Source organism: Lonchura striata, chromosome 9, assembly GCF_046129695.1.
Source record: "Lonchura striata isolate bLonStr1 chromosome 9, bLonStr1.mat, whole genome shotgun sequence".
Lineage (NCBI taxonomy): Eukaryota > Metazoa > Chordata > Aves > Passeriformes > Estrildidae > Lonchura > Lonchura striata.
The window spans coordinates 14,308,645-14,328,037 of NC_134611.1; the positions used below are offsets into that span (position 1 = coordinate 14,308,645).

At 54.3% G+C, this 19,393-nt stretch overlaps 1 protein-coding gene across 3 annotated transcripts in view; it reads right to left on the minus strand.

Moving 5' to 3' along the window:
- The window catches only part of IPO13 (importin 13), a 31,303-nt gene that overhangs the window by 8,236 nt on the left and 3,674 nt on the right, over positions 1–19,393 (minus strand). For all 3 annotated transcript variants that reach the window (XM_021528232.2, XM_031505549.2, XM_077785374.1), the window contains exons 2-14: positions 12,855–13,591; positions 7,370–7,510; positions 7,077–7,218; positions 5,948–6,114; positions 5,479–5,599; positions 5,021–5,168; positions 4,685–4,866; positions 3,805–3,831; positions 2,997–3,131; positions 2,622–2,765; positions 2,147–2,227; positions 1,423–1,560; positions 1,252–1,348 (exon numbers count right to left, since the gene is read on the minus strand). In XM_021528232.2, coding sequence (XP_021383907.1) covers positions 1,252–1,348; positions 1,423–1,560; positions 2,147–2,227; positions 2,622–2,765; positions 2,997–3,131; positions 3,805–3,831; positions 4,685–4,866; positions 5,021–5,168; positions 5,479–5,599; positions 5,948–6,114; positions 7,077–7,218; positions 7,370–7,510; positions 12,855–13,591 — 2,260 coding nt within the window. The remainder of the gene's footprint in view (positions 1–1,251; positions 1,349–1,422; positions 1,561–2,146; positions 2,228–2,621; positions 2,766–2,996; positions 3,132–3,804; positions 3,832–4,684; positions 4,867–5,020; positions 5,169–5,478; positions 5,600–5,947; positions 6,115–7,076; positions 7,219–7,369; positions 7,511–12,854; positions 13,592–19,393) is intronic.

Consider the following 19,393-nt stretch of genomic DNA (forward strand, 5'->3'; position numbering starts at 1 on the left):
TCCTCCAGCATCCTCATGGGAAAGAGCAGCTCAGTGCCCAGAGATTTCTGTGCCAGCACCACTCACCCTACCTTGGCATCTGACTCTGCACACTCACTTCTTGGCCTTTGTAGGCTCAGGCATGCCCCCCTTCTCCTGCCACACGTGGGCTCAGCAGAAGGGGCTCGCCGTGCTCAGAGCTGGGCCCCCACCCAAGGGGACAGTCCTGGGCACACACCAAGCTGAACAGCCGCTTGCCTGAGCAAAGCTCACGTCCAAGTGTTGGCACAGCTCGGGCTCTGTCCCCTCCCTTTTGCTCCTGCAGACGTGCCTACTGCTGCCTGGAGGCATCACCAGCTCCCCAGCACCGAGGCAAAAGGGTTCCAGCACAGACACATCCACACACCACTGGCACGAGCGGGGCCCTGATATCCGAGGGAGCCTGGCTTGCTTGTCACTGACCCCAGTGACACCTCAGCACAGTGGGATTTGCTTGGACCGTGGTGTGATGATGAAGCAGGGCTCCTCATGTCTCTCCCCCCACCTCTCTAGAGAGCTCTGAGCCTTGAGCTGGGGGACAGCATCACCCTACCTGGCACCCAGCTGTGAGCAAAGGATAAGACCCCTTGAGGGCCCCATGTGGTAATGCTGAAAGACCAGATCCAGCAGCTCCAATGTACATTTGTCTCTGTCACAGGGCAGGTCACTAAGATGCTGAGGGGAGCCATGGTGCAAAGGAGCCTGTTCTAACCCCATATGCTTTTTGTAGGGTAGGCAGTGAGCCAAAGAGGGGTCCCTGCCCTGCAGAACACCAGCATCCTCAGCATCACAGCAGGGACTCAGTGGCCACCAGTGACTCTGAAAAAGTAATTTCCCAGCTGTTCACACACACATTCTCCTGCTCATATGAGGGCTTGATTTCAGGCCACTACAAGCAGTAGCAGACCACAGAGAAGCCCTGAGATCTTCCTGTGGGCATAGCCTCCCTGCCAAGCTGGACTGCAGCTCCAGATTGACCCTTGCTGCACATGATATCCAGCCTGGGTTGCTGTAACAGTACAGAGGCCCAGAGCACCCAGGGGTTTCCTGCTTCTGTTGCCTGCAGGGAAGGTACCCACCTTCCAGGGGTTGGGATGAATCCAAGAAACAGAGATGGCCCCAATTAGCTTAGCTAGGAGTGAAATCAGCCATTCCTGGTAAGAGGCCTCCAGACTCCACGCATGCAAAAGTCTGACAAGAGCCCCATCGCAGAGACGGGCTAATCCTACGTACCTTGCTGGAACAGGGTCAGTGTGACTGAGGTAACGAGCAAGAAGAGGGCCTTGATGGGAGGGAAGTGGGCAGGCTCATGGGCAAAGATGTGAACCAACTGCAAAAGAGAGAAAAGAATTGAAGCTTCTGCTGGCCCTGCACATCCCCAGCCTCCCAAGCACAGTTCCATACCTGCCGTGTGAGTTCAATGGCAGAGACCTGGGGTATGGTGCTGTACATCTGCCCCAGCATCTCACACAGCTGAGGCACCATGGGGGCAAAATCATCCAGGAGGGTCTTCACAGACTTCTCAAATATGGCACAGACAGACTGTGGGAAAAGAGGGACTGCATGAGCAGTGGGCATCAGGAGACCTCTCTCAGGGCTTAATGGATGGGTCCCACAAGAGCAAAGAGCTGGCACTGGGGACAGGGACCAGCCAGGCAAAGGGCTCAGACTTGCTCTGATACTGGTGGCCTGCCCTGCAGCACAGAATGCTCCCAGTGACCAGGAACCACCCTTCCCACCGCAGCAGGAAGGCTCCCAAAGGTTGGGGAGAAATGGCTACTGGGACATTGCACATGGGCATTACTGGACTGAACAAACTGGACAAGCACCAGATGATACAGGTCCAGTTCAGAACAGAGCTGTTCTCTTAGGGAATACAGGTTGGGTAGATCCCACCTCCCTGCTCATGGCAGGACCTCAGTTTCTGGAGAGAAGCAGAGCTGATGGAGGAACAAGACAGACAAGGATGACTTGATGCTGCTGGTGACAGCAAGCAGCACTGGTCCAGATAACCCAGCAAGACATCCTTCTCACAGGCCATCACCCAGAGTTTGTCCTTTGCTGTCCCCCACTCAGGCCAGCAAGGATAGGCAGAGCTGCACACAGTATAGAAGTGAAGCCTGGTTACCTCCACCACCTGGGCATCATTCAACCACTTGCTGAGAACCTTCTGTATGAGCTGGAAGACTTGCTGCAGAACCACCACCACCTGTAAGGAATGAGAGACACTGAAGAGAATTGGCCCCCATGGCACTGGGAAGGGGAGATTCAAGACTAAGCATGGTTTGGACTGAAAGTTTCAGGCACCACCCCTCTCCAAAGCTGGACAGCTTTCTTCTGAAGCCTGGCACTGCTCACAGTTGGCAGGTAGCACCCAGGCCATCCTCCAGAGCAGCACCTAACCAAGAGGCATCCAAGAGGCAAGTCACCTCTGCCCACCTCAGGAGTGGTGGGATGAGCTGAAGGAGCTATTTTAGCTGGAACAGACTAGCACTATCCTCTTGCTGGCACATGCTGCATTCTCCATTAACCCCCTCTCTTGCAGTGAGTTGTGAGGCTTTGTCAGTCTGTGCCAGAGAACTTGGAGTTATTGCTCTACTTACTGGGTTGGGTCCTTGCTGCACTGGCAGTTTTTTGACCTCGGTGCTTTCATGGTCGTCATCGTGGTGGCTGATGTCTAGGGTGGTGAAGAGGTTGGAAAGCAGGCCCAGGATGTGGATGATGGCCAGCCTGTTGGAGGGATTGGGCTGCCAGGGAAAATAAAGCCAAAGTATGACACAGACTGCACTGCTCAATCATAGTCATGTCTTTGGGATGCTGAGGAACTAGAACTGCAGAGGCAAAGTGCCAGAGAGGGGTTCCCTGCACTGCACTTTCCCGTGAGTCCATGTTTACGAGTGCTGCTTCAGCACAGCAGCTCCAGAGCTACAGCCAGCAGGAGAAACCACTTCTGATGGAGGCAGCACACAGGCACTCACCGTTTCATCAGCCAGCTTTTCCAGTTGCTGGATGTAGGGGGTGATCAGGGAGTGCAGGTTCTTCAGGATCTCCTCCACTTGCAGTGCAGAAAGCAGGAAACCAAGAGCCTGCATCAGCCACATGCACTGGCTTGTCTGGGACAGAGAAGACACAACAGGGCAGGTCACTGCCTAGCCCACAGACCATGCTCTGACAGCTGCCAGGGTCCCAGCTGGGTGTGCTGCAGCTCCTGAGCTGCTCTATCTGGGTCCCTCTAGGTCCATCTCACTGTAGGAGGGGGGAACAGCTCCCTAACAGCTTCTGTTCCCAGGGAACAGGAGCTCTGGCTTCAGCACACCAGGCCTCTTCCTAGCACCTGCCAAGGAAAGACCTGTTGGTGTCCAGAGATCTCCATGCTGGCATCACTCACCCTGACTTCACACCCCATTCTTTGCACAGCCTGTCACAGCCACCCCATCCTAGTCACAGGCAAGGCTGGGGGTCAGTTCCAACGCTTATCTCCCTTTTATCTCTTGAAAACATGCCTGTCATCTGGTGTTCTTGGGTTTGGGGAGACTGGGAACTGCTAGAGTTGAGCCTCCTCCTCCTCCCTCTCTGGGGACATACCCTCCCAGCACAAGCCCAGCCTCTGTGGGTGAAGTGAAGCCCAGCAGTGCAGAGGCAGCCAGCAGGTTCTCCTGATCCTGCACACCATGGATGCAGTGCTGGGCTCTCCTCTGGGGACAGCTTTGGTTCTTCAGCTGAGCATGACTAAGGGGGCATGGGGGGCAAGGAGAACCAGCAGAGGTGTGAGTCAGCCTCTCTTACCTTGTGAATCTGCTTCATCAACACCTCCTGTCAAAGGGAAAGGAAGAGGAAAAGAGAAGGATGAGTGCTGCAGAAAGGCCCTTGTCTTCCAGGCAGCAGGACTGACAACAGGAGGTAGGATTGACACAGGTCAAGACAACTAACACCAGTGTGGGCACAGACAAACATTCTGTGCTCCCCACAACCTGCCACAGGCAAGAAATAAAATTCCTGTCCCCTGAGCCAGCCCACTCAGCCACTCAGCAAGGAAAGCTCCTGGCTTGGAAGGGCTCTGCAGCAGGATTGCTCAAGGAGTCAACCTCAGCCAGGGTTTCTTATTCCAGTGACAGTGTTCCCCAGGCTCCAAAAACAGAGATGCTTTCAAGAGCCTTTCACCTCTCTTCTCCCATGTATGTCCTGGCAGCTTGCCCAAGTCCAGCCCTTCTCCCTGTTCTCGGGACTCTGAGCCCCATCTGCCCCAAATCTTGAGAGTCAAGAAGGAGCATGGGACAAGCTGCCCCAGAACTGCAGAGATCAGCTCAGGCTCCAAGGAGAGGCCTGAACACCAGGGCACTGTCCTCCAAGATGCTCAGCAGAGGCACTAGCAGCATGGCAGGTATCCAGCTGTTCCAAACAAGGCAAACAAAACCTTGGGGGAAGAACAGACACACCACGTACAGACCCCTGGGCAGTCGTGTCTGTCACTGGCTGCTATTTCTACATTCATAGCAGGACACAGGGCCTGCCACTAGCCTATGAACAAAACAGGCAAGAAATCTGTGCCAAGCAAGATGCCCTCAGCTGCTCCTTGCTCCCCTTGTCCTGATCCTTACAAAGGAAAAGGTGTGCACAGAGCACATCCCAGGTTACCACCACCCGTCCCCCTGCATCCAGCTCCTACCTGTGACACAGCAACAATGTTGGCAGCATAAGGTGGCAGGTCGTACTTGCACTCTCGGCAGATCTTTTTCAGGGTGGAGACACTGGAGATGGAGAGCTCAGGGTTTCCCAAGGCTTGGAGCACCAGTGGTAACACGTTGTTAATCATGACAGGGTGATCAGCCAGCCACTCAGACAAGGATCCTGCATACATGGATGGGGTCAGACTGCAGGACTGCCCCACAGGTTCTTGCTCTCTGCATTCCACCATGCCCAGCTTTGCTTTTCACCACTGGTATTGCTGGGCAGATGTGGTCTCAGGGGGCTTTCCCTGCCCAGCCCAGCCCAGCCCACTCACCGATAGTGAACATGACGGTGTCAGCAAGCTGCACATTGCTGATGCTGATCCGGGGAATGAGGCCGATCAGGCCGGGCACCACATCAGAGTAGTTTACATCAATGGTCTCAGCAATGGACTGGAAGCCATAGAGCAAGGCCTCCGTGTGCTGCCAGGGTGGGAGAAGCACTGTCAGAGCCATGCATTGACCCCGATGCCCAACCCTGCCCCAGCTCCAGGCACCAGCTCAGCACCCCCACAGTAGCTGAAGAGGCTGATCCCTTGGCAGAACTAAGGACAGGGAGGCAGAAAACCTATTTCTGTCCACAGCAGACCTCAGAGAGTCTGTCTGTGTGCTGGCAAGCTGCTCATGCTCCTCACCTCTGTCATGTCCCTTTGCTTTCAGTGCCCCATTGACAGTGAGGACAGGTGCCTGAGGGCTGGTAGCTGTCAGCCTGGCACCTGGGATCCTTGCTCACCTGCCACGTGGACGGCTGCTCCGTGTTGGTCAGGAGACGTCCCAGTTTGTCATAGAGGCTGCTCAGGAGCTCAGCACCCAGCATCTCATACACGTACATCAGCGTGTCAGAGATGTCCACCCTGCAGAGAACCAAACATTGTCCCCAACCCATGCAGAGAGCTCCACGTGTGGACACATCACTTTCTCTCCAGGGCACAGGCACTTCTCATACAAGCTCATTGTCCCAACCAACGGAGTGATCTTATGGCCTCTTGGGCAGAGTAACTGCTGCTGTACCAAAATTTTGCCAAATGAGCCAAACCAGCTCATTTTCACATTACCACCACAGCCAAAACAGCTCTTGATGGAAGGAATCTCCTCTGTGTCCCTCCTTGGCTCATCATACAGCACTCAATCTCCAGGGAAGCAGAAGGCTGCCCCTGCATCCTCACCTGCCTAACAAGCAAATCCAAATCTCCAACTTGTACCTGTATATCCGAAACTGCTCCTTCTCATCCGAAGACCAGAAGCCATATTCTTCATCGGAGGGGAACTGGGCTTTGTGTAGCAGCACATCCACCAGCTGAAAGTAGACAGGCCTGTAGACCTGCTGGTACACTGCCTGTTTGTCTGGCTCAAAGGAGAGGATATCATCCTGGAGGCAGGAGGAGGAATAAACACATCAGGTGTTGCAGGGAAAGGAAAATAGAGCTAATATGTCTGCTGCATAGGGGACTCAGGCACATCTCCCAGGGCTGGTGGGACCTGGTACACCGTGGAAAGCTGCATTTCCAGCTCCCTAAGATTCACTTGATGCTGTGCCCTTCTGCAGCGGCAGCATTATCTGGAGGCAAGATGCCAGAAGCCCCAGAAGCTGGGCGGACTCTCAGACAGCACTGTTACAGGGAGTGGCAGCGTCCTGCCATGTCCCATCCTTGGGAGCACCCCCACACCAGGAGCACGTGTGCCTCAGACTGCTGTGAGAGAGCTGACTGAGCACGGCGCCCTCCTGCATGCATCTGTAATCTCAGACCAATCTGGAGAAGCAGCAAGAGGTCGTGGGAGGCTCAGAATGGCCTCATGCAGCACAGGAGCTGCTGGCACGGCACTGACTTAGCTCCCCTCCCTGCCCACGCTCAGCCAAGCCACACTGGATTGCAGAGGAATGGAGCTGAGGGATGAAAGGGAGCTAAAAATAGAGCACAGTGTGACAGGGCTGCTCTGCTGATCTAGGGAACACTGACCCTGGAAGAGGGACCCCACACTGGGCAGCCAGTAGAGCTATGCTCTCGTTCCTGCCTGCTGCAGGCACACAGCAAGCAGCTAAACAACCAGGTCTGCTGCTGAGAAGAAAAAAATTAACATTAAATTTTAATTAGTTTTGTTAATGAGGCCCTTAAAGGATGGCTCACACTTCTAAGGAGGACTGGTGGCAGAAAGAGCCAGCCACGGGGCCAGCATTTCCTAGGTATGTGCCCTGCCCTAGCTGCAAGGGCAGGCCAAGGAGTGGAGACATCAGAAATCCCTAGGACCAATTAAATCCAGGCCAGCACCAGCCTCCATGCACTGATGCCTCTGGCCCTGCCTGGAGGCAGGCTGTCCACAACAGTCACTGACCTGCAGTGTGTACCAGAAGGTGAGGGTCAAGGAGCTGGTGGTTTCGTTGACGGGGTAGTGTCCAGGGATGCCAGTGCAGAACATGATCATGTTGACCAGGGCCAGAAAACTCTGCCAGTGCTCCACTTGGTCCAGGAGGGCTCTGGGAAGCAGAGAGCATGGTCAGAGTTTCCAGCTCCTCTGCCCTGACACATGTCACTGGGTGCAGGACAGGTCCTGGAAAAAGCAGGATGTGGGGAACAGCAGGCTGCTCCAAGCTCACTCCCCTCCTAGGGACCATCCCCAGCACTCACCGGGAATGGTTCTCCCCCAGGGCCACAGCAATGCGGCAGATTCCATGCGACGTCTCCATGTCCCCACTCTGCACCGCCTGCCGCAGCTGCTCTTGGAGCCCCAGCACGGGCGGGATGAGCTTGAGGAGGGTGTTCACATACCTGCAAGCACAGCCTGAATCAGTGCCAGGCATCCCTGGCATGGGCTGCCATGCCATCCATCTCTCCCAGGGCTCCTGCCCAGCTCTGCCTACGTGATGGCTGCTTTGTGCAATGGGATGCATGCAGGAGCCCTTACTGCTTACATGAACTCTCCTTGCAGCCTGTGGCATTAGGACAAAAGCTGCAGCCCTGAGCATTGCTGCAGAGGAGCCTCTGCAAGTGCAGTGCTGAGCCAGTGGCCATCAGCTCTGGGCAAACCCCCCTGCACCACGGTGTGGACTCCTGCCCCTGCTGACCCACGCCTGCCAGCAGGGCTGCCAGCCCCTCCATCTTGCCAGTGCCAAACCAGCCTGAGTGAGCTGTGCCTACACACGGCAGCGTCCACGTGGAGCAGAACAGCAGTGAGGGCAGACCTGTGGGCTCTTCCCACCGTGCCCTCAGACATGCACAGAGGCAGTCCAAGCTGCCAGTGGGAAACCACGCGACTCTCCAGCTTGGGCACATCCAGGCTGTGTGCCATGTCTGGGATGAACTGGGCAGCCCCGCTGGGGAGCCCCACCCAGGGGCCGTGCTGGTCCCCTGGCACATCCTGGGTTGCCACAGCCAGTGCAGCACTGCTCTCCCACATCCCATCCCGCACGTCAGCCTCCCCTCCGCTGCCTGTGAGGGATGGTAACCAAGGCAACGAGAAGGAGGCAGCCAAGGTGAAAGGCAGCCCAGGGCCCCGGAGAGGCCGTGCTGGAGGCTGATGAGCAGCCTGCCTTTTCCCTGCCATTTCCCTGCCCACCCAGGCGTGTTATCTGCAGCCACAGCCTGTGCTCTCTGCCCACCCCCTACATGCAGGTGCAGGGCTAAGGATGCTTGGAGTGGGAGGCATACATGATTCCAGCTCTCTTGTGCCCACCCTGGGGAAGAGATGTGAGTGCCGACATCAGGACAGCCACACACCCACTCCAGAGCGGCAGGGTGGCTTTTGCTGTGGATGAGTTTGGGGAGAACAAAGCCATTGGTGCCACCAGTGCAGGGACAGAGTTGTGCTGGTGATGGCAGCTTTCTCTCTGGGTCAGCAAGAGAAGACAGAGGAAACAAGGTGTTCTACAATCCCAGCTGTCATCCCAGCATTCCCTCTGTGCTGCTGGGGGTCACCCTCCTCTCGCCCTCTCCCCCAGAGAAAATCACACAGTAAAGGGTTTATTTTTGCATTAACCATTTCCAAGCCTCTGATGCCTTGTGAGTTATGCATGTGGCAGCATGGGAACAATGTGATGATGGAGAATTTGGGAATTCAATAGCTCCTCTCCCTGGGAACCAATGCTACATCCAAGGTAGGCCCAAGGGAGCCAGGGCAGTGCCCAGACAAAAAGCCATAGGGAACCCTCCACTGCTGCAGTGTAAGGCAAAGCCAGGCTTCCTCCACAGCACTGGGTTCACATTACCCTAGGGAGTTTTTTACGGCTTTGTGACTTTTATGACTTTTTCTGACAAGGATCCTGCTTCTGCTGGTTACCCTGAAATATTCACAGTGCTGGACCTGACCTGATCCTCTGGAATCCCTGCACAGCCAACAGAGATAACCACCTAGATTTGCTTCCATGCTGAAATCCCATATTATTGAAGACTTCTAGGAAATGTTGGGTGAACCACATCTCCTGAGCATCACCTTGCTCTGCAAACTGCTCTGCAGACATAAGGGCATCATGGATGCAAGGGTCCCTAGCCAGGAGGGAAATGCTTGCTCTAGAAGAGTTATTTCAACCAGTCACCCAAGACCTGAGGTCAAGTCAGCCAGAGCTGAGCTGCTCTATTCCATATCCAGGAGCACTGAGCCCCAGGTCACTCCACCTGGTCAGTGCTGCCTTCCAGCCCAAGGGACCAGCTGATGCCACATCCCTGACCAGGTGCAGAGCTTGCCCCAGGAGGTGCTGCTAGCCACCACTTCCCATCCCCATGCTGCTGTCAGACAGAAGACAACAAAACCATCCCAGCTCAGAAGAACCCCTGGATGCCCAGCTTGTTTCCAGCGGCCAAAAACTGTGAATGCCTGTGAAACAGAATATGAACAAGGCAATCACATGGTGACTCTTGCCCATGCAGTTCCCTGTAGTGATTTGTCTTAGCCTTCCTGAGCAAGATTTGCTATCCTGGTACTTAGGAACTGAGCAAATATTGCTTTCTTGAGTTTGTCCGGTCCCTTCTCAAAGCCCAGGGAATTGCAGCATTTGCAGCTCCCTATGTGAGACCAGCATCTACTCTTGCTCTTCCCACAACCCTCTGCAAACTGCACCAGTGTAGGGGACAACCTGTAGAGGGAAGATAAGAGCATATGGGACAACCTCATCCTTCCTGATCCAAAATCTGAACCACATCTTAATGAGATAATAACCCAATCTTATTAAAAACCTGTTTCTAATGAAGCTCTTGGAAAACTCAAGTGAAATTCCTCCTAAAAAAATCAGCACCAGGTGCCAAGACCAGAAAGAAATGGCAGGAAAGACACCCTGCTGCTTTCAGAGAGGAGGCTCAGTGTCCAACTTCCACACTTCGTAACTCCCACGTGGGCAAACCCCACAAGGAGGTCCCTACCCCACTCCAATGCTACCCAGTGCCCTACAGGATGGCCAAGTGGCCAAAAGCCACATGTCAGCTCTCCCCTTGCAGCACATGCTGCCAAGCTCTCTGACCCATTTAGCTGAGGGGATAATCCTCAAACGAGATGGAAAATACAGCCCAAGCTTCTCCTTTGCAAATGAGATGCAACAGCATCTCCATTCTTCCCCTCCTGCAACTCAAGAGCTTCCCCCCACCTCCAAGAGCAGAGGTGTGCTCAGAGATGTTCCAGTTCTAGCTCCTGGCCCAACCTCCAGTGTTTCTTCTCAGGAATGCCATGTCCTAACAGAGGAGCAGCATCAAGACTCCAGCAATACGTGGCACATCCCCTTCTCTGGGTTCACAGGGCTTCCACCCACCTGGCAGGTGTAAAGATCAAACACTTTGCACCTACACATCTCTGGTGCATCATTTCTAGTAACACCTCAGAGGCAAGAAACCACTCACTGCTCCTTGCAAGCAGAAAAACGGGAGCTGCCAGCACAAGTGACTTCCCCAAGAGCGAGGCAGCACCACAGCCACGTGGACACAGGTGCTGCAACAGGAGACCTGCCTTGCAAGGTGGTGCTCCCCTTGGAAGATGACTGACAGACTATCTAACCCTCAAAGTCAGAAGCTAAGCTCATGAGCCATTAGGACTTGTGCTGGTGGCAGAAGCACACCTGCATGATCACCTCTGCAGCAACGTCAGTGAAGACAGCTGGGAAGGAGCAAAGGGGAAAGGCACAGTGTAGAAAGCATTCAGGGAATGCATGGCAAAGTGGCAAGCCCCAGGACTAACCCTCTCATGGAGCAATGGCCTAAAAATCTCTGGAGAGGACCATGCCAGCAGCCCAGTGCCAAGAATGCTCCAAGCCTCCAGCCAAGGGCCTTGCAGAAACAAAGGCGAGAGACCACAGAGGAAGAGAGCAGCTGAAAAGCAGCAGGGATCTCCCAGACTATCAACATAAGAGACAGAAAGGTCAGGAGACTCCCTGGGGACTCTGGGAAAGAGCTGGATCCACTTTGGCTGAGTGACAAAGCCAGAGGGGTGGGACAGCTGGCACTAGGGGAAGCAGGAGGAAGAACACATTATAGTGGACACAAGAAACAAAGGGGAGGAGAGTGCCCACCAGGGCTGGGAAGCAGCCGACACCACACGCCGCCTGGCAGGGCATCCTGTGACAATGCCACCACTGTCCCCACATGCCAGGCCAGGAGCTGCACCAGGCTCACACACTGCATAGCCTTTCAGGCCAGCTGCCTGCCCTGTCTTGGCCACTCCTCACATGACTACAGACAGGAGGGTGCTCTGCATGGCTGATGATGCCTCCAGGAAGAAGGATGGAGAACAAGTAGTGAAGATTCTGTAAGGGAGCTGCCAGCATGGGTCTGAATGAGGACAAAAACTGCATGACAGAGTTAGCACAGAAGCAGAGAGGAAACCCCACTGTCAGTCACACCTCTCCACAATTCACTTTGAAAGCTCAACAGAAAACTCAGTATTTTAATGCAATCAAAGAGCAGCACTGCAGGGCCAGGCTTCTGCACAAAGGTATGGAATCACAGCCAAGGGACTTCTGAGACTCAAGGGAAATGGAAAGCAGGAAGACAGAGTACAACATTTCAGAACTGCAGGTGACCTTCTCACACATTCTTACTTTCTGCCCCAGACCTGCTACAAGGGTCTGAACTGGTCCATAGCCTTTGCCAGGCACAAGAAAAAAGAGCTTCTGGTCACCTTCTAAACACTAGCAAATGAGGCAACCCCTCACCCCATCCAGCAACACATTAAAATCGTGATGGGTCCCTTTGTGCACCAGGATTTGCAGTCCACAGTTGCAAGCCTTGTAATTGAAAAGGACAGCCCCAGGCTGCCCTAGAGCTGGGGAATGTGCAGGTTGCCCCTGCCCTTAACCAAGAGGGGGACCAGGGATCACAGCTGCAGTGGCAGCATCATTCCCACCGCTGCAGAGGGTCGTAGCCTGCATGATGTGCGGCGATGCACAGCGATGCACAGGGCATGCACAGTGGCAGCAGCTCAACTCAGCCTTCAAGGAAACCCATCCTCTTCGCAGGAAGGTTGCTAAGCAGCCAGAAAGGGATGTGCCACGGGAACTGAAGATGTACTGTCCCTTCTGCAGGCATTGGTCCCAAGAGCTGACAGCAGCTCAGGCAATGCAGCCAAGCAGACAAGCTCAGAGCCCAAGCGCAGCCCCAGCAGAACCAGTTCAGCTGCTCCCAGGGCAGCTTTGGCTACAGACAAAGGATGAGTCCTTGGCTGGCACAAGCTGCTGGAGCCAAGACGAGGGGAAAAAATGACAGATCTGGTTTTATTATCTCTGCATTTAATCAGCTCCTTGGCTGGACCAGCAGCACAAGGCAGAGGAAGGTCTCTGAGCTCCTGCTGGCAGGAGTCAGGCGGTTGCTGTCTGGTTGGCTGCTGCAGGATCTGACACAAGGAGCCAGAAGCATGCATCCTTGTCTGCCTCAGAGGCCAGCATGGACGTGGGCTGCAGGTGCCCAAGACTTCACGGCTCCTACAAGTCAACCATAGTGCAAAGCCTTCCAGGACCACCAATGAGAAACCAACAGCCCCCAACTGCTTTTGATACTCTCCCACTTCCAAACCTTGTCATCATTACCTTCAGAGCCAACGACAGCTATAAAAAAACCCTGAGATTTCTCCTTCCCACCCTGTTTCCCTGCTGATGTCCAGGAGCACCAGCCTGCAGCACACAGGAGAGGCTGCCCTTACCTCTGGGCATCGGGCTGGGAAATGGCATTGACCACAGCCTCCACTGCTGTGTCAAAGAGCTCTGGGTCCTGCAGAGAGGTGAAAGCTGCTTGGATGAGGTTCTCGCAGTCCATCAGCGGGATCTCCAGCTGAACCCAGCTGGAGAAGCACTTCAGCACCTTCTGCTTGATGAAACCCGGGGAGTCCTGCTGCTGCAGCAGCTGCTCCAGCAAAGGGAAGACAGAGCCGCACTCCTGCGCCAGGACGCTGCGCACCTGGCCCTTGCGGTACTGCGGAAGGCGGCTGGTCTGAAACTCCTCAGGCAGCACCGTCAGCAGCTCCAGCAGCGCCAGGCACCGCGCCCGCCCGTCCACGTTGGAGTCCTCCGCCTGGAACATGCGCACCATGTCTGCCACGGCGCAGGGCCAGGCCTCTGGCATCATGCTGAGCGCTAGGGAGGCCAGCGCCACGCACAGCCGGGTCAGCACGATCTTGGAGCCGCTGGCGAAGCGCGTGATGTGGGTGAAGAGCTGCGACTTGAGGCTCTCATACTGGTCAGCCGGGATGTCGTTCCAGTAACGGGAGATTTTAATGTGGAGGGCGCTGGCACCAAAGTACTGGATCTCAGGTACCTTGTCCATGTGGAGAAGCAGCCAGCTGAAGTGCCATGCTTGGGGGGACACCTGTGCCTGCATCAGCCATTTCTGAGCCAAGTTCTTGTTCTCGATGTTTGGGTCGTAATACAGCTGATGGAGAGCCTGAAAGAGAGAGGGAAGCACCCTAGAGCAGCTGAGGAGCACCACTGTGGTCTGTCCTGCCTGGGAAAGGTTTACCAGGAAGGCTCACTAGGATGGAGCCCACTATCCAGGCTGCCCTGCACAGCCCCCCTCCCCAGGGAAGCCTGTGTTAGCTGGCCTCCCTCTTCCCATTCTCAGTGAAGTGAGAGTGATCTGGCAGCAAGTGAGGACCTGCAAAGCATCCTTCCCCTCCTTTCATGCTTCATTCCAGAAATGTCTTTTCTTTAATCATTTCCCATCTTAACTTTCACATGTGCTGAATCTGCCCGCTTCCCTGCTAATGTGCCATCACTGGGGTGGGCACAGGACCCTTCTCCCACATGAGGACTGTAAAGGACATGGCTGACCAGCACTCCTGCCTTCCACTCACACCTGCTCTCTGAAAGGTGCTGTGGTCCACAGCTTGCATCCATGAGTCCATGGAATGCAAGAGCCACTGCAGATCTTTGTCTGTCAGGTTATGCAGAGTCCTGAAAACCCACAGTCACTAAGTTCAGGGATTAATCTCTCCATTAAGTGCCTTTGAAATATTCCCAAACCCACCCACTTACAGCTGAACTAAGAGAGCTGGCATCCAGCCCTGCCTCTGCCACTGCTTTCCATGACAGTCCAGTACTGCTTAGTCCATATCTCCATATAGAGAAGGGAAACATCACTTACCTGCTCCTGCAGCTTTGTGAGATCTAGTTACTGCTTTGCATAGCTCAGATCCATATGAACAGCCTCACACAGGCTACGAGGCTTTATTTGCAGAGGAATTTTATACAGATATGAAGCCCAACCTTAATTAGCTACTTATCCTGAGTGGGTACAGCCAGCAACCAGTGATGTCCTCACACAAGGAGAGGAAGAATAACTATCCCTTACCTGAACTCCATCTTCCAGCAGTGAGGATTTCTGCCTGGCACAGCACATTTCATTTCAAATTGCTGACTGCTCATGCCAGGAGCAAGGAAAATCCATGGCACCTGTCGGGCAATCAGGCACCCATAACACCCCACCAGCAAATCAGAGGATGACTGCAGCAGGTGCAGAGGATTTTTTTGTGTTCCCACCCTGGCTCCAGGTCTCAAATAGCCTACCCTCCTGCTAAAAAGCTCTGTGAAATTCTTGTGGTTCCTGTACCCAGGAGAGGATTTAAACCCTATTTTTAAGCATGTAGAACTGGCAGCTTGGGGCACAGGACTTCCCAAGCAAGCGCTTGTGCATCCTGCTGCTTCCCAGCGTGAGACTGAAAAGCAGGACAATATGACAGGAACTTTACAGAGCTGGCATTGCCTGGGCCATAATTTGAATCACTGCTGTCCAAGACTTTGTGACAGGGGAAAATGAGGATAACCTCTTTGTAAGAAAGATCTTTGTAAAAAAGAGGTTATGAAGTATGTAGGAGACAGAGTCAGCCAACATGGCTGCAGAGGGACAGCAGCCTGTCTGACCCATTAAAGCATCTATCCTGACACAGAAAAGGTTAACCCTACATAAGCAGGACATGGGAGAGAGAAATCTATCCCAACAGAGCAAGCCAAGGGGAGACCAGGAGCTCTCAGTAGTTAGCCAAACCTTTGCTCTGTTCCCAGTTATTTTGGACTTGGATGCAGGAAGCATCACTCAGCTGCTGGGGCAGAGGTAAGCACTGTCACCTCCAAGCAAAGCAACAATTTACTTTGCTACAGAGCAGCAGCTGCAGATGTGCTAAAAGCTCAGCCACTCCTGGGGGTAGGAACCTGGCTTCTACCCCTGCTGTTCTGCTAAAGACTGAGTCATCCTGCAGCAGGCCTGAAGCTGGAGCTCCCAACCATTACCAGCTCAGTCTCTTGCTCCCATCAGAGCTTGCTGCTTATTTTTCTTCCCAAATAAATCTCACTTGAGATTCCCAGAATGGTGACAGCCCACTCTTTCCCTTCATTGCTTGCTGGGCACTGTCATAAGGTGAAATGAGCAGTGACCTCTGCATGCTCTCTAGCCCAGCATCCTTTCCCCACCCTCTATTTTTACATGCACTTCCTAATGAATTTATTTCTTCTATTTTGAATGGTGCTACTGCTTACAAAATTGTGGGGAGAACAAAAATCCCTATGCATCATATATTACAAGGCAAAATGTGTACACAGGAGCCCTAACCTCTAAACCTGCACAAACTTTGTAAAACATGGACTTCACCATTTATGCAGGATGGACACATCCCCTGGCCTACAGCATTGAGTTCCTGACCCACAAGCTCCCCAGCTGCTCACCTGTGCTGGCCACGGAGCTGCTGCATGCCAGTCTCACATCAGGGAAACTGCCAGGCAAAACTTGGCACTGTGCACACTCCAGGCACACCACAGTGAGCCCCAGGAGCAATGTACATGCAGGGCAAGTCTTGCACAGCACCACAGGGGACTGGAACCATGGCAGGGCAGCAGAGCAGGGGTTGGCAAACACAGTCTGCCTGCTAGGAAGCAGCTGAGGGTTCATCCTCTGCCTGGCTGGGGCTGCCTGGCTTGGCCTGATCCTACCAGCAGTATCTGCTTGAAGCCAGCAGCCTCTGGTGCTGCCATGTGATCATCCAACTGAATAGAGAGGAGAGAACAATCAGGAAAAGCTCAACATGAAGCTGAGGTGCAAGCAGGTACCAGCCCTGCACACACCTCCTGCACACATCTCCAGTACACACACATCCTGCACACACACATCTGGCACACACCTCCAGCACACACACATCCTGCACACACCTCCAGCACACTCACATCCTGCATGCAGCCCCATCAGAGACTCCAGCAGTGGCTCTGCTAAAAAATCCCAGCTGCTGCATTGTAACAATAGCAAAGAGGGAGCACTATCATAGCTGCTCCCCTCAACATTTGTGCTGGGGAGATGTTACTACCCCTGCATTAAGATGAACAGTGAGCAGTTGGGTTGCAAAGTTTCCTGGGTTTCCCAGGCAGGGCCAGCTTTCTAGATATGTGGACAGCTCTCCCATCACCACCATTCCAGCACCTTGCCTGCATCCCTCACATTCCACCTGTGTGCACTCCTCACCATCACCAGTGAGCTCTCTGGAGAGGCGTCCACGCCCAGCAACACCAGCTCAGAGTCCTGCTCCTCCTGCACAGAGTCTGGGGAGGTTTTCAGCAAAGGTCCCCAAAGAAATGCTGGAACCTCCACCATGGGTGAGAAGGTGAGTGGCAAGACGAAAAAATCTACCAATTACACAAAGAAATTCAGAGGAGGGAAGAAAATTTAATGCTGAAAGCTCACACTACAAGCTGCTGGAAGTCTGATGAATATTCTGGAAAAAAGCATCTGCTCACTAGCTCAGCCCCTTTTGCAAGCACTCTGCCTGGAAGGCAATCAGTTGTGGTGGCTCCTGAAAAAAGCATGGCTGTTTCTGCCTGCATGCAGGACACCAGGTGGAAAGGCAGCACATGCCCAGTACACCCCATCCAGTACTCTACACAACATGGGAGACCCTTCCAGAGAACCTCCAAGGCATAAATACTGGGCCCATCCTAACTAAGCTCAAAGCAGCAGAAGAAACCCCTGGGAGCAGACTGGGCTCTGTCCCTGGCTTACCACACACATCAGCTGAGCTCATCCTCTGCTGAGAGCGTGGGGCAGGGGACTGCAAGACCCCATGCCCTGCAGAAGGGCATGTGAACACTCAGCACGCTCCTCCTCAGCGAGGAGGCACTGTCCTCCTGCCAGACCAGGCACCAGCATCGGCTGCTCTTGGACTTTAGTCTGACCACTCTGGCCAGCACCCTGGGGCCCATTAGGAAGCACTGGAGATGACAAGGGGGACTCATTAGCACCAAGAGGGAGAAGCAGAAGGCATGAAATCGGGTGACATCTAACAGGGAGGCTTTGTGCATTCCAGTTTGAACGGGTGGCTGACACCAGACCTGCCTTCTCCACAATTAGACCTGTAATGTGAGAGCTGGTAAACAGCCTGGTGTCAGCTATGCCCTTTGGCCAGGGAAGAGCCTCCTCCAACATCAGCTCTGCTTGGCTGAAAATAATTCTAGCTTATTACGATGGCTCTTCCCTGCTCTAAAAAGCTGTGATCAAAGCCTCAGTCAGGCTTTAGTCACTGGAGAAACATCAGCCCCTCAAGTAAGTGGCTCTGGTGCAGGGCAGCCTGCTCAAAAGATGTGGGTCAGAGATCCCACGCTGGTTCCTTTGTCAGGTGGAATGGGAGCAGTCCAAGGAGAGTTACAGGCAAGCAAAGGCACCTGATCTTAGGCTGCACCCAGGCAGAGCAAGAGAGGAGGATCTGCTACAAGCCCAGAGCCCCCAGCTCTCACCCTTCAGAGCTTCTGCAGGGAGCCCAGTGCCAGCAGGCTGTCTCCTTCACTGCACTGCGTAAATACACTAACATGGGGTACCAGGCAGAGAGGTGTTGTGTCCATGCCATAATGGGGTGACAAGGCAAGCCTCAGACACATGGCTCTGATGCCAGAGCAGAACTCCTGTTCTTGGGGACTCCACGGGGAGACAACCGCCCTCCAAGGGCCAGTCTGCTTAAGCACAGAGCTGACAGCAGGTACAGCCCTGAGTGAGGTCTGCCATCACAGCTGGGGAAACAGAAAGCTGCAAAATGCATTCCTGCTCTGCTCCTTGTAGCGTGCCCACAGCCACAGCATGGCGGGGGCAGCAGTGGCCACGGCCCCTTGGCACCCACCAGCCTCCTTCCAGCAGGACCCCCGGGATGTCTCCGCTGCAGTCTCTCGCTGTCCTTTCTACTTGAACGCACTCGCACCGTCAGTGCTCCAGGCCTGCAACAGCACAGCCATTACCCTGGCTCTGCCAAGTGAAGGGAACATCATCCCTGCCTCCCCTGCCTGCAGCAGCTGGCCCCCCCGGCCCCAGTGGGGCAGGCTGAGCAGCCAGCACCCTGGGAAGGCGGCAGCCTGCAGGGGATAGCAAATGGATGCAAAATAAAGCTTCGCGTGTGCTGTCAGGCATGCTGCTCCTGTTCAAGGACCCACATTTTGCCAGCAGTCCAAAAGAAAAGGGTTTTTCTCCCCTCTCCTAATAAAAGATGCTGCCACTCTGAAGCCCCTCTTTGAGCCCAGCTTGCCCACACCAAGTCCTCGGCTGTCCAGAATAGGCTGCAGCCCAGACACCACTCAGCAGCTTTGGTATCACTCCCACTGCTCCACTGCCATCAGCCCTCTGCAGAGCAGGGGGTGGTCCCCATCAGGGACAGGGGCTGTGGGACACACGTGTGCTCCCAGCGAGAGTGGGCAAGAGCCTGAAAATGCAAAGGGTGAGCAGAAGCAGAGAGAAACCCTGCAGATGCAAAGCCCAGGATGAGTTACAAGGGTGAGCCAAACATACCTGTCCACCATCCCTTGTTTCTACCCACCACTTCCATGATGGAGTACACAAGCACTTTGAGAGAGGAATTTCTGCTGGAGCCCAGGCACCAATCCCACCCATTCCTGCGCCATAATACATTACAGCTGAGATGAGGCTTCAGCAATGGCCCTTCTGGAGCTCAGACCAGCACTGCACAACAAGACGCTGCCCTCTCATCCCATCACCACCACACCACAGGAAGGAGCCAAGTGTCCAGCCAAGGTTGGCTCTGGCTGGAATCTGCTTCTGCAAGAGCATTTGCTTAAACATGTAACGAGGTGACTCCCTGCTTCCCTCAGTTCTGGAGGAATGTCTCCTCCTAAGGCCCCCAGTTTACCATCCGGGTGTGGCTGCCGCATCTCACACATGCGGGCTGCCTCTAAGGACTCAGTGCTAGATCCGCTACCAGACAGAGGATGC